General features: G+C 42.8%; 1 protein-coding gene across 5 annotated transcripts in view; it reads right to left on the bottom strand.

Moving 5' to 3' along the window:
* The window catches only part of KIAA0232 (KIAA0232 ortholog), an 89638-nt gene that overhangs the window by 19531 nt on the left and 44064 nt on the right, over positions 1–26043 (bottom strand). For 4 of the 5 annotated variants that reach the window (XM_041751624.1, XM_041751626.1, XM_041751627.1 and 1 more), the window contains exons 3-5: positions 13909–14046; positions 2205–2271; positions 1054–1135 (exon numbers count right to left, since the gene is read on the bottom strand). In XM_041751624.1, coding sequence (XP_041607558.1) covers positions 1054–1135; positions 2205–2271; positions 13909–14046 — 287 coding nt within the window. Of the gene's footprint in view, positions 1–1053; positions 1136–2204; positions 2272–3465; positions 3555–13908; positions 14047–26043 lie in introns of those variants that run through there. The other variant, XM_041751628.1, reaches the window with a different exon arrangement.

The following is a 26043-nucleotide window of genomic DNA, read 5'->3' as shown; positions in this document are numbered from 1 at the left end:
GGCTGCTTTTAGAGGACTTGATGACAATGAGAGTTTCCAATCTGCCGAGAAGCTGGTAGCCATCGCAGATCTCAGACCAAAACCAGATCTTGCCAAAGCAAGAATCTAGAGTTGGGTTGCCTACTACCAAAGGGACTGTTACTCTGGAGTCAACAGTCAAGGTCACACGTGAAGTGATAAAAGGCCATGTTTTCAAAGGGTCTACACCTGATTCTCCTTTTCAGCCTCTACTAGAGCTGTCTAATAGAAATACATGGTAAGCCTCACATGTAATTTTTAAGGAGTCACATTAAAAGTAAGAAGAAAAGGTGCAGCTAAATTCAATAATGTATTTTATGTAACCAAATACATCCATCACATTATCTTTCTGGCATGTAATTGGTAGTTAAAAATATTAATGTAATATTTTACATTCTTTTTTATACCAAGTCTTTGAAATCTGGTGAGAATTTACATTTATAACACATTTCAATTTGAAGTATAGCCACATTTCAAGTGCTAAATAGCCACACGCAACTTATAGAGACCATGCTGGACAGCACAGGTCCACACCAACCAATAAAAGATATAGTCTAGAAGTTCAGAAGATTCAAATAAAATGTATAGTAAGGAAGTTCTGCTTATAGTGAAGCTGATTTTACTAACCATTTACAAAGAAAGAAGAGCATCTTCAGGAAACAACCTTGAAAAGGTCAATGACTTGCCCACATTTCTTTGTAAGCAGCAGTAGACACTTGGTCTCCTTGTATGTAAAACACTTTCTCGCAGCTGTCTCCAAAGACTGGTGTGACTGCACATGAATGGACTTTAAATAATAACCTTGCCTGCTCCATTCATTTCACAAATATTGATTTAGTATGTATGATAAAGATAGGACCATCTTATCTACCTCTGAATTCTCAGTGCAAGCACATAGTAATTGTTCAAGTGTTTCATGAGTTATTAGATATGAAACTAAATACAAGACAATGAACAAAAACCGAAAACCACAGAGCAGTTATTAGTCTGATTTTAACAAATGCACACTTTATCACTGAATACAATCTTACATACATTTCCACTTGATCCTTTGCTGTAGGGGATAATTCTGCCTCTGGAGAGGGAGACCCCTCTAACTTTTTGTGAATCTTCTCTTCTGTTATGAAACAAAAAATTCAGAAAGATTTGTCTTTTATCTAGATAATAAATGCTGTTTTTAAAGTTTCTCAAGTAACTTGTCAGAAATTACACAGGCTTTGTGGCTTAAAAAGAACTCTATACCATCTGTCCTTTTAATAAAAATCTATTTCTTCACAGCACCAGAGGGAATTCTCTAACTTACCCATAGGAACAATGGGCTGGGAGGAGAGAGCTATTCACCTCATCACTGATCCACTGCTCTAGAGGCACCTGATTAAGAGACTGAAATCCTCTATTAATTTCACCAGGAGAGAACATCTACTGAGATTCTCACAAAATTCTGCACCCATGGACTCTGCACTGCCTCATCCTGACTGATACCGATTTTAGAGAAAATCCAGTTCTCTGTTACAACATCTAGGTGAGCAAGGGCTGTGTGTCAACTAAAATAAAAGCAAAGGGCTATATGTTCAGTTTAGCTCATGAGACTGCTTTAGGTTAAAAACAAACTGTGCAAGGTGGCTCAAGGCTTGGTAGGTAGCAGAATGGCCATGAAGAGGACAAGGAGACCAAGACCCTTGACCTTGACATGCGGCTTTCATTCTAAGGGCTTGCAGAAAAGTTGCCACAAGAAGCTGTAAGGCTTCACGAATCAAAATGACTCTAATGAGCCTCCAGATTGCCTTTCCCAAAAAAACCTGAGAGTCAAGGCAGAAGTTCCTTTGGAACCTGAAATACCGTGTCAACACCTTTGGGGTATGAAGATGGGAAAGAGGAAATATTGCTCCTGATCCCTAAGCTTCTATGTGAAGATGAAACAAAACATCCCCACCCCCGCCCTGCCCCATGAGGGCACCTGTGGATTATGTTACTCCTTTGAGAGTAGGGATCAATCTACAAGTGACTGCAAAGGGTGACCCAGAAGCCACTAACAGCTGAAGACGCAGCATGATGCTGGCATGGCGACACACCAAAAACAAAGACGGGCTTCTTGTCTTTGGCCAATTCTAGGATCTCCTGAATGAAGCCTCACAGTGCCCACAGCCCACTGCATGCAGACGGTCTTCTGGCAGCTGTGTGCTCACCTTGCTTACTCTGAAGGTCTTTCAGCCTGGAGCAGAGCTCCTCCACTAAAGTCTCGATACCGGAGCTCTGTGTGAGAACAGAAATACACATTAGTTTCCTGCCAGGAATCCGTACACCCTTGTTTGTATGTAAAGGTTTCACAAATCTTCCACGTTCCAAATGAAATACGTTATCAATGCTTAAACAACATAAAAGCTGGAACACTACAGGTCTGCCAATCTGATCCAGTCCACGTACTTTACCAATAAAGTACCCTCAATGGCACTTACGACAAAATGTGAAAATATTAATGTACTTCCCAGGATGGCCTGTCTTCCCAAGGGTCAGCAACTAAATGTCAGTCACCACTGAAAATATTTGATATCTAGGTGAGCCAGGTCTTGTACCAGACTCAGTATGAAGGAGAAAAAAAAAATTGCAAAAATCTCACATAGCTCCTCTAGTTGCTCACAGTCTAGAGAAAACAAGGCTAAGTTTTTCTGTTCTTAAGTGAACACTGATAACTGCAACAGAAACGGCAGCATGGAGCACACCACAGTGCTGAGCACACACCCAAGCTCTGTTTTGTCTGCAAGGTCATGAGCAGGGTGTTAGGCTCCAGCAGACGGGGGACATCTCAGGACAGTGCCCTCAGGAGCATGAAACCGGGAGGATCACCAGAACAGCCAAACTTTGAGGAAAAATGAATGCTGGAAACAGACACCAACAATCTTTCACTATGTAGACTTCTAAACTTTAAGAATTTTCTGTTTCTGAAGGAAGAAAGAAAAATCCCTCATGGGGTACAAGAAGAGCAAACGTGTTTCTGAGGACTTTATTCAGCGGTCAGAAGTCCCTTTTAATTCGGAAGGGAGTCTCTCTTAGGTGGGCCCGACCCAGACAGGTGCGCTTGACTCCACTCAACCCGCTGCCCTCACGGGGCCTGCAGCAGCTAAAAATAGAACTTTTCCCCCTTCACTGAACTCAGAGTGACTCAGCACAAGTATTATGGATATCCTCAACAAGAAAGCACAGAGTGCCAGTTCCAACAGCAAGAAAGAGAACACAGTGAAAATGGTTAACTGTAGACACGGACGGTTACCCTCTACCCACGGCAGATCACAGCTGTTAGTTGGGGATACAGCACAGAGGGGGCGCCAGGGAAATAGATGGGCCCCAAAAGAGCCGTTCTTCCCCTAAAGCCCCTCCTAAAACCCGTGGCAAATGTTAGTCACAAACACTGCTCTGACTACACAAACCCATCAGAAAGCCTCTGCTTACCATAATGTTCAAGGGGTGTTGAATGTGGCTGTTTTATTGCATTTCCTCCAGACCACGAACTTAACACCGGTGTCAGCTGACACGCCACTCGCTGCATGCTGTTCTGTACAGCAAGCCTATGTCACTGTGTTTCTAAACCCAGTGCCAGGCTCCAGTGCAGAAGCCCAAGCCTCCAGGGACCCCACAGCAGCTGGCCGTTCCACAGTCTACGTGCGACAGTCATGATAACGGAGGAACTAGACATTATTTCTCATGCTTTGTCTTGGAAATTACGTCCACACATCTATGAAGTTTAGTTGTTCTGGGCAGTAATGCAGGTTAGAAGTATGTGTATTTGCTCTCATACATAAATGGCAACAAAGCAGTGAGCTCACTCCCTAACTCAATATAGAAAAAGCAAGCTCTACCACCAGGCCTAGATCATCCTGTCCTGAATCCTACAGCATCCTACTTACATTACACTTAATCATTAGACTGTGGGGCTGTAATGGTGAACTGAAAAACAAAAAGGAGTACCCTAAGCAGCACCATACCCGGTCATCCCCTGGCAGGTATTCTACAGTGAGAATTTGGTGTGGTAACAAGAAGTTCTATATACTTTCCCCAATTATGATATAAACTATTAGATATCCCAGTATCTCTACAGTCTATCATATCCCAGGGGCACTCAAGAATACTGAGAGCCTACCATATCTTAAGGAATAAAGTAAATTAGGGGCATCTGGGTGGCTTAGTTGGTTAAGCATCTGACTCTTAGTTTCACATCAGGTTGGGATCTCAGGATCATGGGATCCTGCCCCATGTCTGCTTGTTCCTCTCCCTCTGCTCCCAATAAATAAATAAACAAAATAAATAGAATCTTAAAAAAAGAAAAGTAACAGTGATAACTGTAAGGAAGAACACGTTATAGGTGAAAAAAATGCTAACATCCTGAACTCATGAACTGCTTTTCCAAACAGTATCACTTACAGTCACTGCACAGTATCAAATGAATATGTAAAAATGCCCCCAAACAGTAAGTAAGATCATGCTAAAAATTCAAGTAACAGTACTCTAGACCTGGAAATTGGTGCAGCACACAGGGAGACTGGCAAGTTTCTGATGCATGAGCATTCACTGATGTAGCACTCCCTCAGTCAACCAAAGATCACGAGCACCCGTGGGCCATGTATGACCCACGGAGAGAGAGAAAGAGCCCTTGTCCTCCCGGGTTTTACGCTGTAATCATGCCTGCCGCTCAGAGGAAATGGCCAAGTGGAATATATTTGGCTCTGGGGTTCCAACAGTCTAGGTCTTAGTATATGTGCTGCGGAAGCAAGCACACCAACAGTCTAGGTCTTTTTTTTTTTTTTTTTTTTTTAACAGTCTAGGTCTTAATTGTGACCCTGCCACATACTCACTGGGTAGCATGATGTTTGTGCTGCTTGACCTGTGACCCTGAGAACACTATACTTTTTCCTCAAGATTCATGAGGGCAAACTAAGATGTCATACATGTGAGGCACCATCAGAGTGCCTGTCACATCAGTCACCTGAACGTTGGTGCCATTTCTAGATTTCGTGTATGTTTTTCATTTCTCAGAATCTCATTAATGTTATCACTGCCTCTAAAACACCTTTAAATTTTGCTCTGCTTTGACTTTGAGGTTGGAGGCGTAAGAAAGATAATTAACCTGACCCAGCTCACCCCACATCCTCTGGATTCCGCCTGGACTCCGTGGCCGCTGCCAGCCCTGCTCCCTCACCGAGGCTGCCCGTGGAGGCTGGGCCTCGGTCAAATGCGGCAGCTACCATCCCACTACTTCTGGAAACTTCTTTCATTTGCTCCCTTCCCACAACATCTTCAGTCATCCTCCTCCATGCTCTTCACTGTGCCCATCCTTCTCAACACAAGGGAACAAAGGCGATCACACTCACTGCCCTGTCACCACACTTCTCCATTTTCAAACCACACTCTTAACCACCTCAACAGTTCATCTCTTACGGAGAGATCATTTGAAATGGACACTCCCTAAGTGCTGACAGGGACCCTGCTCGCAGGCAGCAACTCGGGTTAAATGTCATCCCAGGGCTCTCCACATGACCCTACCTAGATCACCCATCACCAACTCAGTTGCCACACCCGGAAAACAGCGACACCACAGCCACGTGCTTCCCCCAGCAGCCCCCAGACTTCTCTCCTGCTACAGCTCCTGCAGTGTTCTTGTTCTACTTTCTGGGGATTCCCTCTGCCCTACCTTCCAACTCTTCTGTTGAACTTTTTCATTTCTACTATGTGTTTAGAACAAGAAAAGATCCCTTTGTCCCCCGAATATGTCTTCTTCACAACAGTCCTGACCTTCAATGCCACGGCAGCTGGATGGAGGAAAGGGATGGGGATTCACCAATTTGTTGACTTTTAGCTTGCAATTTCCATTTAGGCATCTCCTAGCTTCCCCTCTTGGGTGCCTAGTGTCCTGCCTGGTTCTATATCTACCAGGACAGGGAAAGCCTAGCACTTTGGTGTCCCCAGTGAACCATGTCTCCTGGGACTGAGCCCAGCACAGGCCTCGCCCACAGTGAAACACCACAGAGTGTGATGCATGAGCTCTTGGGATGCGAACTCCTGGGCTCCACCTGCCTGTACAGAGGCCTGTACTAGCCATGTGTAGGTCACAGCTAGTGATCCCTGTGGAGACACCAGAAGGAGAGGCAATCACAGATCATCCAGTCCCAACTGCTATCTGATTGCCAGAGCATGAGACCCCACCCAAGACCAGCAACAAAACTTCCCAGTTGAGCCCTAGCTGACCCACACAACTGTAAGCAAGTAAAAATGGCTATTGGTATTAAGTCATTAATTTTGGACTACTTTGTCATGCAGCAATAACTAAGGTATACCTTTCCAAATACTCCTGTGCTTAAACCTACCCTGCATGTAGATTGAACTCTTTTACAGTCTTTCAGATCTCATAGTTTAATTTTATTTATTTATTTATTTATTTATTTAGAGAGAAAACAAGGAGTGCATGTGCAAGCTGGGGGTGGGGTAGAGGGAGAATGTTAAGCAGACTCCATACCAGGCACAGAGCCCAATGCAGGGCTCGATCTTGCAACCTGAGCTGAAATCAAGCTTAATTAAAGGAGCCACCCAGGCAACCCTCAGATTTTAATTTCCAAAGCACTGTTGGAAGATTATTGAGAGAAAACCCAACTAGATACTGAGATATGACTACCGGTGATGACATACATAAAGGATCACTCACTTCCATTTTAAAAACCTTTTTAAAATTTAGAACTAAGTTAATGTTAACAAGAGAGCACCATGTGAGACAACTGAGAATCTATACCAGGTTGATAAGCTCATGCCTTCAGTGGCCAGGAAGTCATAGAAATATGTGATATGGCCAGGTATAATGCAATAAGTAGCAGGGGCATATAGATAAACACCTCTGGCCTACTGCCTTTCAAAGATTAAAAAAAAAAAAATGAAAACCCCAAACAAAAAACTGTTTTTGCCAAGGCACCTGCATGAGGGTTGTGAGTCCCATCCTTGACCACAGGAAGGTCAACAAAAATCTACCCACTGGCTGCCTCCAGTTCTTATTTACAGCTGTTCTCTAGAATATGGTATAGAGGAAGAGAGAAATATCCACTGGTAAACATTATCAAATGCCTACTACATGCCAGAGAGGACAAGATCCCCATCTTCCTAGAATGATGGGCAAAAAAGTTATAATTTGTCACAGGAAGTAGAGGATGTCAGCCTCTGTTACAAGTAACCATCAAAGAACTTGATTAATCAAAGCTTAAAAAACGGTAAGCTTTGCATCCTCTGCAGCAGGACAGTGTGACACACCCCCTCGTGCACACAGTCTCTTTTACATCCCACACCACAACCCCACACATGCCTCCTTTTTGCCCTCTTGCCACCAAGGCTGCAGATTTTATAGCAGCAGCTTTTGTTTCTTCCCTTTCTCATATCCTCACTTGATGTTTGATATTCAGGAATTACTTGAAAAACCAAAATAGCCTACCTTTTCTAAAGACAGATCAGAAGATCTGGCCCCATCAGACAGCACCCATCATAGCCACAACCAGTGTGGAGAGAGGCCTCAGCACTCCCTACTGCCGCACTTACTCAGCTTCCTACTTGGCCCTGGAAACACAAGATCTCCGGGTCTGGGCGAGATACACTAACAAACCAACCTCTTCCCTAAACCATAAAGCCTCACCAGCCCCCCACTCCACCCAGCCGTCCTTTCCAAGTCTCCACGTAGCCCTATCCACAGCAGCTCACGTTCAAAGGTCTATTCACACCTCCACACACAGATTAGTGGTTCTTCCATAATTTCCTTTCCTCAGAAATGAAAATTGCATTTTTCAAAAAAGATTTATTTAAAAAGAGAGTGTGTGCAGGAGCAAGGAGAGTGGCAGAGGGAGAAGATCCCAAGCAGACTGCGTTAAGTGCAGAGCCCGACTTGGGGCCCCATCTCATGACCCTGAGATCATAACCTGAACCAAAATCAAGAGACAGACGCTCAACTGCCTGAGCCACCCCACCTAGGCATCTCTAAAAATCGCATTCTTGCAAAAACCACAGCTATCCTCCATAATGTCACCCTTTTCTCCAGCCCAAATCAAGTCCTGTCAGCTCTACCTTCAATATGTACTTAGAATCAGTTCTCACTGTCCTCTACCTTTAGACCACTGCTTTCTCGGAGTCTGCCCCGTCCTGTCCCATCCCAACTTAGTGAGACGGCCTGTGGGGTCCTATCGGCACTGAAGTGAGGCTACACTAGCCTCTGCTCCAGACCCTCCAACACTTCACTTCCCAGAGGAAAAGCCAAAATCCTCCCCAAGGCCTACAGGTCTTCTTGACCACTTCTTGACCACTTCTTGCATGCCCCCTCCCCCTCCCATCTATACCGAGGAGGTAAGGTCAAGGCTTCCTCAGCAAGGTAGACAGAGCCGTGAACTCCTGAGCTCTAGCAACCACTGACCGGCTTCGCAGGGGTCTGGCCTACAGAGCAAGCACAGCCTCACTTCTTGCAATGTTCAGAAACTTATACATTTTAAGCATTCCATACATGTCACTTATTACTATTTTGATACTCTTATTATCCAGAATGAGCTAAGTTCACAAGTCAGGTGCAAAGACACAATTAATATGTACTGTCAAAATTAACTTCAATAGTAGACCGCCATGAAACTCAGTCTTTATATATTCAACCCTGTACAGCATATAAACTATACACATGCAAATACTAAGATGTACTACATGCTTCTACTGGTGAGCTTCAATGTTGGAATATGAGCAACTCCAACAAGCCCCGCCGCGGTACCCAGGGCATGAATCTCTCAGTGGGGCTCCATGGCAGCCTCAGGCCGAGCAACAGCCCAGCCCAGGACAAGCACAGCACCACTTCCAAACTTCATGAAGTCATCACTGCCTGCGAGCCTGACTTACTCCCCAAACAGGGCCTGGTGCGGTTTCTCCTCTTCCACTGATGCCCAAAACGGGCGACAAAATACTAGCTTTGATGCAGTTTTCAGGAGTTCCATTTAAATAAACAGAAATATAACTCATTATTAAAACAAAAACAAGCAATACAAAAAGCTCCAATTCCAGGGACTAAGAAAACAGTACCAAATAAACTTGAGGGTTCTAAAAAAAACAAGAGCAGGCAAACTTTAACACTGCTTCATAGTCTTTAAAAAGGGGAAAGAGGGGCACATGGGGGGGCTCAGTTGGTGAAGCATCTGCCTTCAAGCTCAGCATGATCTCAGATCCAGTCACACAGGACTCCCTGCTGAGCCTGCTTCTCCCTTTCCTTCTGCCCCTCCCCTCTGCATGCTCATGCTTGCATGCTCACTTCCCCCAACCCCTCGCTCACACTCTCTCAAATAAATCTTTAAAAAAATATTAAAATGGGGCAAGAGGTCTGGATATAGTTGACATCAGACACACATCGTGTCCACTGACAACACAGACAGACAGCTCAGGAGAGCATCACTTCATAAAACCAGGCATCTGGGAGTGGCGTGAGGTGCACCACCCCCTTTATAGGCTCTGGTACAACTCTAACCAAAGCAGATGCAAAATGTGCTAGAGAAAGCAAGTGCTCAGAGAAGGGCACGTTACTTGCAGGTGCAGATGCAGGGAATCAGCAAAGGCACTTCAGCGGGACCTCACAAACAGCAAAGCCCACCAAGTTCATGACCTCCTGGAGGAATCAAGACCAGATGCCCAAATCTTTGCAGGTGCTGCCAAACTTTATTCAATGTATAAAATTAAATTTGACATAACTGAGTTTTCTGTTTTGGTGACATCTCTTAGACAAAATATTGAGCTGAGCAGGTTAAAGAGATGTGCTGTCATATGGGGTACAATTTGTGGGGATAGATTGGGAGGAGACACAGGGTCCCATCACACGTATGCACAAGAGGAATCAGGGAAGTTAGCCACTCTACCGAAGCCATGACACAGTGATGAGTCTGATGCTATGGATGCTTTTATAGCAACAACTAACATGGTACCTGTAACAGGCACAAATGAAAGTCACAAGAAAAGAATTCATCTCACAGGTAATGCATAACATCACCCCTACCTACCTACCTAATATTAGGACAGCCTCTTTGTGTTATTGTCTTGTAGTTATGTCATTAACATTTTAGTCAGAAGGTAAACTTGTTCAGGGCTTTTGATTCTGATCAGATGGTAGAGACTGGGTGGGAAAGTGGAGCACAGAACCACATATGTATCATCCTCGATATTTAGGCAATGAACATCATACCCACATGCAAACATTCACTGTGGCCAAAACAGAAAACAAAACATTTACATTCAAATTTCCTATGTAGGACCTCCTTATGCCAGCAGATGGATTCTAGAAAGAAAAGCCCGGGGACATACAACCTACAGTTTATGAACATTCACAGTGATTCCTTTCTGTTGTTACGGACCATGAGGAAAGAAGGTCTTTTTCCAGGTTCTTTCCACTGACTCCCTCAAACCAGGAGAGCTGGCTTAAGAACTTCCTGCTTCCTCTTCATTCCCCAAGCACAAAGCCAGCTCCTTGTACATGTCTCATACGTTCATTTACTCAGCTCGTTTTCATTTGGTGAGATTAAAAGCATTCATCATTAAGAAAAAACAATGCAACAATTTTTTTATAAAATTAGAAGAACAGGGATGACTGGACGACTCAATGGCTGAGCGTCTGCCTTTGGCTCAGGTCATGATCCCGGGGGTCCTGGGATCGAGTCCTGCACTGGGTTCCCCGCAGGGAACCTGCTTCTCCCTCTGCCTAGATCTCTGCCTTTATGTCTCTCACAAATGAATAAATAAATAAGTGTTAAAAAAAAGAGAGAGAGAGAGAGAGATAGAAGAACAAACCGGAAAAGTAGACTTCACTGGGCTAGAAAAATAAACCTCCCAGCAAAGGAAAGCATTTTTCCCAAGAAACAATGGAAAGAATCACTCTGCTTTGTTTGCACTGCTCCTACTTCACACCAAGTCCTTTCCAGCATGCAGCACGCTCAGCTAGGATGAACCCGACACGAGCACCATGAGGCAGGGAAGCAGGGTCTTGCATTGGGTTGGGACAGGTGCCCGTATTCCTCCTTATTCCACAGTTCATGTCAAGCACCCTTGTGTTTTCCACTCGGCTTCCCTTCACTGTGAGCCGAAGCCAAGAGTCACTTCTCAAGCAACTTTGGTCCAAAGCAGAAATAGGATCCTTTCCCAGACTGAAACTCCTGACTCACATTTTCCTCCCAACCATGACTCAGCAGCTTCTTTGGATTTTTTTCAAAGTATTTACCTGAACTAACCTCCTTTAAAAAAAAACCACCTGCCATTTTCAACTCCAAATTACTTTCCTTACAGTGTCAGATAGAAATACCTCCTGGGTAACTCTCCAACCACCCTGTTCTTTCAGAGCATTGCCTCTAGCTCCAGGAGTGGACCCCCAGGCAATGCTGCCTGTCCTTGCAGTCCACCACCTGATCGGGTGTGCTCCTGCCCGCACCCAGCCAATTACCCTGTCCATAGCTGATCGGTGCTAGGTACTAGCCTTTAGCAATGGTGTGGGGATGGGGCTAGCAGGTGGTGTTTCCCACCATCCGTGCTAAAGTGGAGAAAGCCAGACTCCAGAGAGAGATGGAATGACCCAGAAGCAGAGAGGGAAGCAAAGGAGAGACTATGGATCATTACAGAAAATAACTTTGACTTCCAATCATTTTCTTCCTAGTTGAGGCGTTCCTCGGGCCCTGCATTTCCAGACGTGGATTCAGTAAGATATCCCTACGTCCTTTGTGTATATTATCCCACTTTTTCTTAAACTAGGTTCATAATATTTCCACTTGCTGTAATGAGCCAGTTCCTCAGACAGCCACATGAGCGGTAACTTCCAAATCCCTATCCCACAGTCTAGGAGGCAGCAGTTTCAAGAAATCACAAGGCAAAAATCAAAGGGGTGGGGGAGAGGAACACAGTGGGAGAGGACAGGAAGGGTAGGGATGCCCAGGGGAGACTCCCTAACACCTGAGTGTGTGCAATTCCATCATCCCCTGTGCCTGCACTCACTTTCAGGCACCAGGAGACAGGCACAAGGGGAGCTCAGCCTCGGTCCCCAAAGAGCACAGTCACGAAAGGAGGACAGAAATGAACAACTGCAACTGAGGAGGTGAGGCACGCATGAACAGAACACATCCGTGCCAGGGGCTCGGGCTCTCACATGTGGCGCTGAGCGGGATGAGAACACACAGCTGGGACGCACTCTTGGACAAGCCTTAAAAGGCACGTGAGCTGGGTGGTGGCCACACAGAATATTATCAAATGGAGCAAACCCGATTATCCCAACATTAGCCATTAGGTAACACATATGATTCCTTTATTAATCTTCTAATACTTCATATAAAATAGTTCTTGTGTCTTTTAGCATCCTGAAAGAACAAAATGGTTTCAGAATATAATCACCCATTTAATGTTTTTTTTAAAGATTTTATTTATTTATTCATGAGAGACACAGAGAGAGAGAGAGGCAGAGACACAGGCAGAGGTAGAAGCAGGCTCCCTGTGGGGAGCCTGATATGAGACTCAATCCCAGGACCCCAGAATCATGCCCTGAGCTGAAGGCAGATGCTCAACCACCACCACCCAGGCGTCCCATAATCACCTATTTAAATTAAGAAGTTTCTGGAGGACAGAATCCTTTCAATTCAACTCTGCTATAAAAAGGCACTTAAAACCACACCATCTCAAATAACTGGTAAAAGCAAAATAATTTTCTAAGTAGAAGGATCTCAGAGAGTACATCTTACAGGGAGTAGTAAGAACTACATAGTATTAACTTAAATGGGTGATTATATTCTCAAACCATTTTGTTCTTTCAGGATGCTAAAGGACACAACTATTTCATGTGAAGTATTAGAAGATTAATATAATAAAATAATCTTACGGGGGAGCCTGGCTGGCTCAGTTAGTAGAGCATACGATTCTTGATCTCTAGGTCATGAGTTCAAGCCCCATGTTGGGGATAGAGCTTACTTAAAAAAAAAAAAAAAAGGGGGGATCCCTGGGTGGCGCAGCGGTTTGGCGCCTGCCTTTGGCCCAGGGCGCGATCCTGGAGACCCGGGATCGAATCCCACATCGGGCTCCCGGTGCATGGAGCCTGCTTCTCCCTCCGCCTGTGTCTCTGCCTCTCTCTCTCTCTGTGACTATCATAAATAAATAAAAAAAAAAATTTTTTAAAAATTAAAAAAAAAGATCCATAAAAAAAAAATTCTTGTAATATGTTCTTAAAACAAAAAATTATATGAATCATAAGGAAATGCAGTTCCCTTAAAATACTAAACTGCTATCCCACTTCTAGGAATGGATCCAAAAGAAATAATCTAGAATATGGAAAAGCCACACATAAAAATATTCTGGAGAGCATAACAGAAAATCAAGAGCAAGCTGAACAGGAGTGCCTGCTGGCTCAGTCAGAAGAGCATGAGACTCTGGATCTTAGGAGTCATGAGTTTAAGCATAGAGATTACTTAAAAAGAAAAAAAAAAAGAGCAAGCTAAGGGAGTATCCACTAATAAAGAGTGTATTATATTGCTGTTGGAATATTATTTGATGAAATAGAACTTAGCCATTACAAAGAAGATAATGTAATAAAAAGATGGAGCATGTTAAATGGGAAAAAAGGATATATAATTTGGTGGATCCTCTAATTGTAATATTACATTAAAAAATATATTTTATACAACTTCATTTATGCAGAAAAATGCCCTAGAGGAAGAAGTGATACTGTTCCCACCACAGTGGTAAGATAATGAGTAGTTTACTGTTTACGTTTCTTTGATCAAGATGTTATATTTGTATACTTAAAAAAAAAAAAACCCCACCCCCCCTCCTCACCCTGCTCCACCTCTTTTTTTCTTCAGTATTAGAAGTAAAACGTGAACCTACTTCATCAGAAGCAGAGCGAAGACACTGGACAGCAGCCTGTTTTTTCATTTCTTCTAGAGTCAGATCTGAGCACTTTTTCTTACTCTTTCCCCATTTCTTGTAAGCTCCTTTTTCCCAGCCCAGGAAGATGTCATTCTCCTAAAGCAAGATTAGACAGACTTCAATGAACAAGAGTAAATAACAACATTATTTCTCACACACATTCCCTTCCAAAGAACATTCATCACCAGGAAGTTCAGAGACCACAAAACATGGTCAATCTGAGCGCTTCAGGTTAGTTATTCATTTGGTATCTATTTCCCAGGTTCTCATTATATTATTTAGAATTTATGAGCTTAAGGAATATGACTCACATTCAGTAAATGCTAATAAATAATTCAATTTATGTATGTGTATGTAAATGCAAGTACATCATACATGTAAATATATGATGCAAGGATATTAAAATGTATATGTAAATTTACACAAATATAAGATCATATGTAAATGCAAGTACATCATAAATTCCAAACTATATACATAATTAAATGTCTCCTCTTCTGCACTTCCCACTCTTCAATAATGAGTGTTCAGATTACTACCACATTTTATCATTTAACAGTTAAATGGTTCAATCCTTATTGCTTTACCTGTAGTCTATAAAACAACAGATATAAAACATTTCATGTTGGCAAGAGAAGTTCCCCCCCCCCCACTTGGTCACACATGGCCCATAATAAAAGTCTGAAGAAAATTTGAAAAGCAGGAAGAAAACAAAAAAATCATAACTGATCCTACCACCCAGTAAAAACTAGAGTAATTTGGTCTGCCTTATTTGGTCTTTTCTATATGCTTTAAAAATCACAGATTTGAATTCATGCTAGTTACTGTATTTGATTTAACTTACTAAATTGTACCCATCACCTCAATGTTACCACAAATTCTTTGGTTACAAAATATTCTAAGATGTAAGTTTATAGCTATTTCCCTAAAAGGGAACATTAAAGTAGTATTTTTAATTGCTTTGCTACTTTGTTTTGCCTTTTAAAAAGACTTCCATTTGAAAATAAATAAATAAATAACCTTTCATTTGACAAATTATGATTAAAACCAATGTACAGACAATAAGAGAAAAAAGGTCAGAAAGACAATGGCAAAATTTTTTAAATTACTTAGAAGATGACATGACCTAAGCAAGCCCTCAGGACATATATATGAATATATGAATTAGAAGTGAAAAGAAGGAAAAGCATAATAATAAACTCAAAAGATTTTAAAAGATCAAATCATATACCATCAACTGTCTAACCCAATTTTTACTTTGATCCAACACATAAAAATTACTTTTAGGCCACCAGGTAAGAGTGGAGGAACAATCCTTCCTTCTATATCCATCGTAATTAGCATACTTTAATTTTTTGGACACATTTGCAGATTTCATGAACCTGAAAAACATATTTTCTGGCCGAGTGGTATCAATTCCAATTTTCCAAGGGAAAATGTGCTTAATGGCCAAGTAAGTCCCATCAGTATATTTCCATTTATCTAACAGGTTTGGCTGGACTACACCTGAAACCTGACATTCTTTATCAGTGATATCTTCTGGAGATTGAGTTTGTCCTCTAACAGGAGCAACGGAGAGAACCATAACAAAGACTCAAAGCTTCCAAAAGCGGAGAGAAATGTTGTAGTTCTATTGTTTATGGTATATAAAACAAAGAAAGTAGAAAACTTATTATGTAATTATGGAAAACAGAACTCTTTTTTGTTTTGAGCTACTGAGACTGGCTCTTTCTCCTTCTCAAGCATTATAAACATGTTTCTCTACTGAAGCTACATTATAGCTCAGCAGAGGTAACACACATCCAAAGGTCCTAAAAAAGTTTTATTATACAGATAGAAGGGACTTTCAAAATTCAGGCCACATGGACAGGTGCTTTCTGGAGGGCAGTCTGACAATACATATCAAACATCTTAAACATGTACATGTACTTTCAGTCTAATAATTCTGAGGATTTATCCTAACAAAATAGTCACCACTATGTGCAACAGATTTAGCTACTGTGATGTTGATCAGATAGCTGTAAATCCAGGCAAATAAGAAGAAAACAACTTGGTTAAAAAAGTTAAGATTTATCCAGGCGAGGAGATATTATAGCTATTAAGGTGATTATGAAGCAGGGGCACCTGGGTGGCTCAGTTGGTTAAGTGTCCAACTCTGGATTTTTTATTTCAGCTCAGGTCATGATATCAGGGTCCTGGGATCAAGTACCACATTGGGTTCTGACTTGAGAAAGGAGTCTGCTTCTTCTTCTCCCTCTGCCCCACCCCCTGCTTGCACACGTTTCTGCGTGTGCACCTTCTATCGCGCTGAGATAAATAAATCTTTAGAAAAGGGGGGGAGAGATACGAAGCATATTTATTGACCTGGAAAGCTATACACAGTATGCGTAGAAGAAATCGTTTATACAAAAGTACAATCTCACTTTTTGTTAACACGTGTGTGCGCGCGCACACACACATACACACACACACATATAAATGTGCACTAAAAGGTCTCAGAGAAAATGAACTAAGAGATCACTGAGAAGCTTATCTCAGTGAGGAGGAGAAGACACAGACTTTCTGATTTTTCTTGTAATTACATCATACTCCTATAGTAGTCAAAGTTGTTGCTAATGGAAAATTTACTGAGGCACGAGAATGGAGAAACTCGAAGAGTTCTTGTGGCTCTTCACTTCGGACAGATATCTGGCATCTTCAGGTTTATCCATGAATGTACTCTCACCCATCCATCCAGTGAGGACTTGACTGTTCTCCCTGGGGCACTAGGGGTCATAGGAATGAATGCAGCAGAGGCCCTGCCTGTCAGAGGTGCACAGTCTGGTACCAAATACAGACACAAAGGCAGATGCCTGGGAATGGCTGTTGCTACCATAGAGGTCTACAGAAAGCACTCAGGAGGCCTAAAAAGGGCCTGGCTGATAAGCCAACCCTTCCTACAGGAGGGTCACTGAAGTGGAGTCTTAAACAGTGAACAGAAGTTTGGGCTAGAATAAGGGAGGAACACCAAGCAGAAGAAATGCGGCGCTAGAGCAAGGGATGGCAAATTTATTTTTCTTCAGGTAGCCAGATAACATTTTAAACTTCACAGGACAAGAAGATGATCAAGGATATAACTGTAGTTACTTTTACAAAAAGGAAATACATTCTCACAATTTTTTTAATTGATGGATTTCAAATTATAATTCAGTATAATTTTTTGTTCCCAGATCTACTAACAAGAAGAATGAAATTCTTTCGGGGAGGGGATGAAATAACATTTGCTTAACTGGGTTTCAAAGTTAGCATTCCCTCAACATCAAAATCAAAGACAAATGTTCATCTGTTAATGCTCATTTTTTAAAAAAAATAACAGCTTTACTGACAAATAATACAGAGACAACCAAATTTACTCTTTAAAAGTGTGCAATTCAGTGGTTTTTTAGTATAGTTCACACTGGTGATTACATAACAATCACCACTACCTAATTTTAAAACCTATTTATCACCCCAAACGGAATTCTGTACCGTTAGCAGGCACTTTCTACCACTACTTTGGCTCTCCTGAGTCACTGGGAACTACGGACCTGCTCTCTCTATGGATCTGCTTATTCTGCACATTTCATATACATGGAATGATACAACAGACTTCCTTTTGTGGCTGGCTTCTTTCCCTCAGTGCAAGCTTTTGAAGGCTCATCTATGTTGTGGCAGTAGAGGTGCTCCACTTCTCTTTCCTAATATTCCACTGCAAGGACATACTTCCTTTCAGCTATGAAGGCACTGGCGGGCATCTGGATTGTTTTTACCTGCTATGAACATTCACATACAGGTTTTTGTATGGATGCATATCTTCTGTTCTCCTGATTATATACCTAGGAGCAGAATTGCTGGGTCACATGGCATCTCTGTGTTCAACCATCTCAAGAACAGACAGGCTATTTTCAAAGCAGCTACATATCACCATCACACCAGCAACATTTCAGGGCCCCACCTCCTCCACATCCTCACGGACTCTCATCATCACCTGGGTTTTTATTTTAGCCATTCCAGCACACATGAAGTAATGCCTCATCACGGCCTTCATCTCCCTAATGATTAATGAAGTGAGGCATCCTTTCATGTACTTACTGTCATTCTTCCAGAGAAGATATATGAAGGGCTTATTCAATACTTGGTCCATTTTAAAGTTATCTATTCTGAACATGCATCTCTCATTAGATACAGGATTTGCAAATATTTTCTCTAATTCTATGGTTTTTTTTTTTTTTTTTTTTTTACTTTTTCCATGATATCCTTTGAGGCACAAAAGTTTTTCATTGTGATAAAGTCTCATTTACTGAGGTCTTCTTCTACGGCTGCTTGTTTTTGGTGTCCTAAGAAATCACTGCCTCCTCCAAGTCATAAATATTCACTCCTACGTTTTCTTCCAAGAGCTTTATAGTTTAGCTCTTTTATTGAGGTCTAGAAACCAAGTGGAGTAGATGTATGTGGTATGAAGTAGGAGTCCACCCACCTTTACAGGTGGCTACTCTGTTGTCTCAGCATCTTTCACTGAAAAGACTATTCTTTCCCCCCTTGAACAGGCTAGTTAGACCATGGATATACAGGCTCATTTCTGAACACCTGGTTTCATTTCATACAGCCATATATATGCTAATATCAAGCTGTCTTGATTACTGTAGCCTTATAGTTAGTTTTGAAATTGGAAAGTGTAAGTCCTCCAACTTTGTTGTTTTTATCAAGATGTTTTTGGCTATTCAGAGTCCCTTTAGAGGTCTATATGGATTTCAGGATCAGCTTGCCAGTTCTGCAACACAGGCAGTGGGCACTCTGACAAGGCTGTGTGTGCATCAATGCACCAGGCACTTCTGTCTTAATGACATGGAGTCTTCTGATCATGAACATGGGAGGGCTTTCCACTTACGAGATTGTCTTTCATTTCTCAGTGACGTTCTCAGTGTGCAAGTCTTGCGCTTCTTTTATTAGATTTATTCTGAAGTATTTTATCCTTTTTGATACTGTTGTAAATGGAATTTTCTAATTTTTCATTCCTTAAGGTTTTCTATATACAAGATCGTGGCATCTGCGAACCACATATAGTTGTAGTTCTTCCTTTCTAAGCTGGAAGTGTCTTCTTTTTCTTCCCTAGCTGCCCTGTTAATACTGATCTGTAATAAGACTTCATGGCTTTTGTCTTTGAAAATGTCTTCAAACAAAGATATTCCCAAATTCTGACATTAACTCACAGACATGAATTTAACTAAACATGTTAATTGCCTAAATAAAAGGCATTTATAAAATTCTGTTAGATTCTTCTCTTAATATTTGCCTTTTCACATGTCATCATAGTGTAGATTAGTCATTCCCAAGTCAGAGGTAGGTGGAAGCTTCTCAGTTGAAGAGTTACACGAATATGAAGATACAGAGGTCCCCTCAGCACCGTGTCAAGCAGAAGCCACAGCTTGGCACCACAGTGTGACCCTGGACAACATCCCGCCACAAAGCTGGGTCGGAGCGGGAAGCTGGCTTCTCGTTTTCACTTCTGACAGAATGAAAATACATAAAGCGGCTTGCCATTATTTGTGAGACAAACAATGTTAGCTGTGAGGATGACTTTAGAAATTTTGCAGATATGCGCTGTTTTGCCTTGTAATTTCACATTGACTTCACTCAGAAACATTATCAAGTGTGTATTGTGTAGCAAAAGCTGCACAAACAACAGAGTAGTAGATACACTGTGCATTCTGGGTTTTCCACTTACTATATCTGAGAGTGCCTTTACTCCTTTTTTCTAGCTTCATATACTGTGTGAATGTATTAGGACTTAATGAAACAGTAACACTGAGCTAATCATAAGCTTTTAAAAGAAAACAGTATAAAAACACAGTTCAAGATATTTCTCTTTTATTGTTACGTTTTCAGTCCCCTATGCTCTGCTCATTACAAGTCCACTGAGGCACAAACATAAAATATTGGCCATGTGCCAAAGGTCTACTTGTTAAACGGCAAAGTCAAGCATGATTTTTCAAAGGCATCATCTTAAAGACAGAAAAATTATCAAGTACCAAAAGAAGATATGGCTAAAGAACGTTCTCCGCGTAGAAATCTATTGCCGAGTACTTTTCCAGACACTCCTGTGAGGTGACATAAGGCTAGAGTTTTGATTGACTTTCTCTTGCTGCCTTCTGTCAAAAAGGAAACGGAGAACTGGAGAGAGAAAAAGAACACACCATTCTGAAATACAGCTGGGATGATGACGTCTCCATCAGCTGCTCAGCATCCACCCCTGCCTCCCACACCTTCCTGTTAACAGCACCCTGAAAAACCAAAACCCTGAAGTGTCTGAATGGGACTGGTGCCACCCCCATCTTTGGGCCCTGACTTGCTTAATACAAATCCACACGTTTCATCCCTTTAGCTACAAAGATTGGCTCACACATAGGCGTGTGACCCATCAGACATGGGCAGTTGAAAAGGAGCAAAATAAAATAAAATAAAATAAAAGGGAACACCCCCTTTGGAAGCCAGAACCACGCTCACTTTCATTTGCCCTCTGCCTTCCCGGGAGCTGGCTGCAAAACCAAGCTGACAGAGGAAAGCGAGTAGAGAGGCAGGGCAGGAGCCCTTGTGACCCTGGGAAAGCTCTGAACTAAACCAGGCTGGGGCCAGCCCTACTTCTCCAAATTCAGTTATAGGAGACTTTTTCTCCTCATAAGCCAATTTAGGCTAAATTTTTGGTTGCTTGTGAATAAAAGATACAGCTAGAATTTGAGGAAGGGCCTAAGTAATATATCCACTTCTCACTGCTCAAAAAAATGGCAAATTGTCTCTAAAACACAAGCCTAATGGCAGCTTAATGACATCTATGTTTTTCCAGCTAGGTCCTCAGCCAACAGTGACAATTCCTCACTGGCCTCCTTGCCCTCAGGTGCCCAACTAGCTTACCTACCAGCACACAGGCAATCTGCAGTGCTGGTGTGCACAGCAAAGAGTCTTTCTGTCTCAGGGACTGAAATGCAACCCCCAACACGGCCCATCAGGCTCGTCAGGCTCGGTCTGCTCACCCTCCCAGTCTCATCCCCCAATCGGACTCCCAGCCCTGCTCTTCTCTGGCCTCACAACACAGACCCTTCCTGTTTCTGTGACCTTGCATGTACTCTCCCTTCTTCCTCCCTTCAACTGCTCAACTGGTCTCTCCTCTGTCATCCCCACTGCCATCATTCCCTGAATGCAGTGTCCCAAGCTCTGCACAGCCAGTGTTTTACAGATGCCGAGACCAGCAGCTCTCTCTTGAAGACCGTCCCTAGTCAGCTCTGTATTCCTGGCGCCTGCTGTGGCATCTCATGGGCATCCACGTGGAGAGTTAAAAAGCAGACATGTGTATTTTACATAATGTAATTATTTATTTTTAAAAATGCAATTATTTATATTCAAAACCTTTTCTCTATTCCATTTGAGGAGTTTACTCCCCACTCCCCATGAAAACCATTATGTCATGGTATCTTAGGATGTCTGTGGACATTAATTTGCATACCCATCACCAGTGCTAACTCCTACTCGGACTGTACTGTCACATTCCCAATGTGTAAGGTTTACTTAAATCAGTGCCTACTGAATGAATGAATGTTGAAATACAGCACATGTGATAAGACACTGGAGGAACCTAGGACTGGTCATATTTTGTAGGAGTTATTGTTCAGGAGGCGAACAATCTTACAGGGGAACAATGCAAGAGCACATTCTAAGTGGCTCCAGGAATAAGCAAGCTGTGCCAAAGGCAGACATCACCAGTCCACTTAGCTATCAGTACCGGGATTATTTTTACTGAACCTCTGCCAATATCAATAATGCAGCTACATTTCTAGAGTGATGGCCTCCCAGCTAGAAGATACACTGCAACAAAGCTACAGTAGTCAAAATAATGTGGTATTAGCAGAAAGACATTAGACCAAAGGAACAGAACAGAAACCAAAAAGAGACCCTCGCATATGTGGGCAAACAATGTTCAACAAGGGTGCCACAACCACTCAGTGGGAAAGCGAGTCTTTGCACAAATGGTGTTAAGACTGGATGTCCACCTGCAAAAGAATGTCACTGGATCCAAACTTCACGCCATATACAAAATCCAAACAGAAGTGAATCAAAGGCCTATATATAAGAGCTAAATCTATAAAACTCTAGGAGGAAACATAGGGCAAAGCTTCACATTAGTTGTGGAAGAGATCTCTTGGACAGGATGCCAAAGGCAGAGGCAACAAAAGAAAAAATAGACAAATTTCATGAAAATTTTTCTATTTTGTACAACAAAGACACTCTCCACAGGGTGAAAAGGCAGCCCACAAGATGGGAGGAAATATGTGCAACCATGTCTCTGATTGGGGGGAGGGGGGGTTAACACTAACACATATGGAGAACTCCTAATACTTAACAACAGCAATAAACAGCCCGATTTAAAAATGGGCAAGACAGTCTTCCACACAAGACACCCAGATAACCAGTGAGTACAGGAAAAGATCTTCAACATCACTGATCATTGGGGAAAGTCCAAATCAAACCACAATGAAACTACCTTACACCCATCAGGATGGCTAGTATTAAAAAAAAAAAAAAAAAAAAACAGAAAATAATGAAACAGTAATTTAGTAATTTTGTGGAGAAATTGGACCCCTGTGTACGTTGGTGAGAATGTAAAATGGTACAGCTACTGGCAGTTTCTCAAAAAATTTCAAACAATTACCATATGATCCAACAATTCCACTCCTAAGTACATAACCCCCCAAAATTGAAAGCAGGGTCTCAAAGAGATACTATTTCATGTTCATGGCACCATTATTCTCAACAGCTACAACATGGAAGAAACCCAAGTGTCCACTGACTAATGGATAAGCAAAATGGGGCATATTCCCACAGTGGAATATTATACAGCCTTTTAAAAGGAGGAAATTGTGAGACACCTGGGTGGCTCAGTGGCTGAGCATCTGCCTTTGGCTCAAGAGGTGACCCCAGAGTCCCAGGATTCAGTCCCACATCAGGCTTCCTGCATGGAGCCTGCTTCTTCCTCTGCCTGTGTCTCTGCCTCCTTCTGTGTCTTTCATGAATAAATAAATAAATAAATAAAATCTTTTAAAAGGAGGAAATTGACATGTGCTACAACATGATGTCATTCAGTACATAAATAGACAAGTACACTGTGATTTATCCAGATGATGGAATATTATTCAGTGTCACAAAGCTCTGGGCTATCCAGCCACAAAACGATCTCGAAGAACCTTAAATGCATATTACTAGGTGAAAGGACATTCGGGAAAAGGCAGAATGATGGAGGCAGTAAAGAGATCAGTGCTGTCAGGGCTTGAGGGAGGGGGATGAACAGGTGGAGCAGGGAGGATGTTTGGGGTAGGGAAACCACTCTGCGGGATACCGTGATGATGGATATGTGTCCCTCACTATGCATCTGTCTAAACCCAGAGAATGTTCAACACAGAGTGTGAATCCTAACGTAAGCTATGGACTTCGGGTGATTACGTATTGGTGCAGATTTGCTAACAAAGGTACTGCTTTGGGTGGGGATGTTAATAATGGGAGAGGCTCTTCATGTGTGGGGCAGGGGATTATGTTGGAAATGTCTTCCTCTCAATTTTACTGGGAACCAAAATTACTGTAAAGAGTCTTTACGGGCAGCGAGGGTGGCTCAGCGTTTTGGCGCCGCCTTCAGCCCAGGGCCTAATCCTGAAGATCCAGGATCGAGTCCCACATCGGGCTCCCTGCATGGAGCCTGTTTCTCCCTCTGCCTGTGTCTCTGCCTCTCTCTGTGTGTCTCTCATGAACAAATAAATAAAATATTTTAAAATAAAGTCTTTACCAAAAAAAAAAAAAAAAAAGTAACTGGCAGCAGACCAACTCCCCTGCCCAGCCTAACCAGAAAAGCCAGATAAAATACAAACCAAACCAACACACAACACCTGTCTTGAAACATTAAGAGACTGCAAAAGTATCCAGGCCTTGAAAAGACAAGGAGGGGCAACTGTCCTCGTCCTCGATGAGGGCAGCTGCCGGCACAGGGGAACAGACACTGGAGCCTGCTTTCTCCTCTGGGAAATGTACCCTTTTGAGGCCCAGGGCCCTTTAAGAGACAGAGAAAGCAGTGGAGCTTGGGGAGGCCCTCAGGCCTGGACAGAAACTGCTAGTGAGGCAGGTGCCAGTTGCCCCGAAAGAAGGGACAAAAGAAGGGGCGGAAGACAGGCCACACTGCTGGGTTCTCCTCCAGACACCAGGAGCGTGCTGAAGCTGTAGGGCACACCGGGGCTTGTGTCTATGGTACAATGTGCTATTTGTCTATCTCAGTGTTATTAGACAGACACAACCTTTGTGAATATTCACCCATTCATTACCACCCTGGTCATTACGTACTCAAAAGCAGAAGGAAAAAAACCCTCTTGTATTTCTGTGCAGAATCCATGGTTGCTCCCTATGTGGAACTAAAAAAATTTAACATAAAGAATACCTAAAGCAATCACACAGATTTAGGGACGATCATGAAAGAGCAATCTCGGAGGAAGTGTACAAAGATGAAACTCCTTCAAAAAACAAAAAGAACAAAATCATGACGACTGAATATCACTACAAATGGTTCATTTGTTTCAAACACAAGTCTCAGAATGTAGTACAACCAAAGAACATTTCCCCAAACTTAAAAGCATTTTAGAAGTAAATGCCACTTTGTATGCAGGTACTTTGAAAGGATTTTTAAAATTTTATTTATTTGTTTATTTTAAGTAGGCCACACACACAGCACAGAGCCCAACATGGGGCTTGAACTCACGATCCTGAGATCAAGACCTGAGCTGAGGGGATCCCTGGGTGGCTCAGCGGTTTAGCGTCTGCCTTTGGCCCAGGGCATGATCCTGGATTCCCGGGATCAAGTCCCACGTCGGGATCTTTGCATGGAGCCTGCTTCTCCCTCTGCCTGTGTCTCTGCATCTCTCTCTCTGTGTCTCTTGTGAATAAATAAAATCTTTAAAAAAACAACAACAACAAAAAAAACCTGCGCTGAAATCAAGAGTGGGACACTTAACTGACTGCACCACCAAGGCGCCCAGAAGGCTGCTTTTTGACAGCTCAGTACCCTATTTACCCCCAGACTACCCCTGGGGCACCCTCTTCTCAAATTCTTGGTCCCTATGGCTCCAGGTGTCCCCTCCTCCTGGAAGGTGGGTCAGGAATCGGGGAGATGACCAAGCTGCTCTACCAGGAGGAGACCTGGCTCTGCCTGCTGTGCTCACACAAATGAGGGTGGGAGTCTGGGGCTACAGTGGAGGGGGGACGGAGGGGGCAGGGTGTGTTTGAGAATAAAGGCAATAGATAATACACAAAAGTTTCACAGTGGGGCAGAGACTACAGAAGGCCCCAGGTCAAGCTGCCACTGAGGCCAGCCCTAGCCTCTGGACATTTCAAGTTTTTATCTATTTATTTAAAGTTTTTTTTTTTAAGATTTATCTATTCATGAGAGACACAGAGAGAGAGAAAGAGGCAGAAACACAGGCAGAGGGAGAAGCAGGCTCCATGCAGGGAGCCTGATGCAGGACTTGATCCCAGGACAGCAAGATCATGCATGCCCCAAGCCAAAGGCAGGTGCTCAACTGCTGAGCCACCCAGGTGACCCAAGATTTTGTTTTTAAGTAATCTCTACATCCAACATGGAACTCAGACCTACAATCCTGATCAAGAGTCGCAGTCTCCACTGACTGAACCAGCTGAGTACCCCTGGACATTTCCAACCTTTTAAACCAATAAAGGCTCCCAAATGGACTAGCTGTGTGACCCTCAGCAAGGAACTGAGCCACTATGTGTAAGCACCTCCACCTACAGGATGGAGAGCACAGGGCCGCTGAGAAGGTACAGGGCATGGAAAGTGAGCACTCTGACTTGTGGCTGCCTTGCAATACATGGTGTGCTGTTCTCTACTACCACTTCTGTGTAAGTAAGTCCAAGCTGGGTTTTCTGTGATAATCAAAGGCTCCTTGGGACACCCAGGTGGCTCAGTGGTTGAGCATCTGCCTTTGGCTCAGGGCATGATCCTGGAGACCCAGGATCGAGTCCCACATTGGGCTC

The sequence above is a fragment of the Vulpes lagopus genome, chromosome 4 (assembly GCF_018345385.1).
Source record: "Vulpes lagopus strain Blue_001 chromosome 4, ASM1834538v1, whole genome shotgun sequence".
In the NCBI taxonomy this organism is placed as follows: domain Eukaryota; kingdom Metazoa; phylum Chordata; class Mammalia; order Carnivora; family Canidae; genus Vulpes; species Vulpes lagopus.
This window is presented reverse-complemented; position numbering and strand designations above follow the sequence as displayed.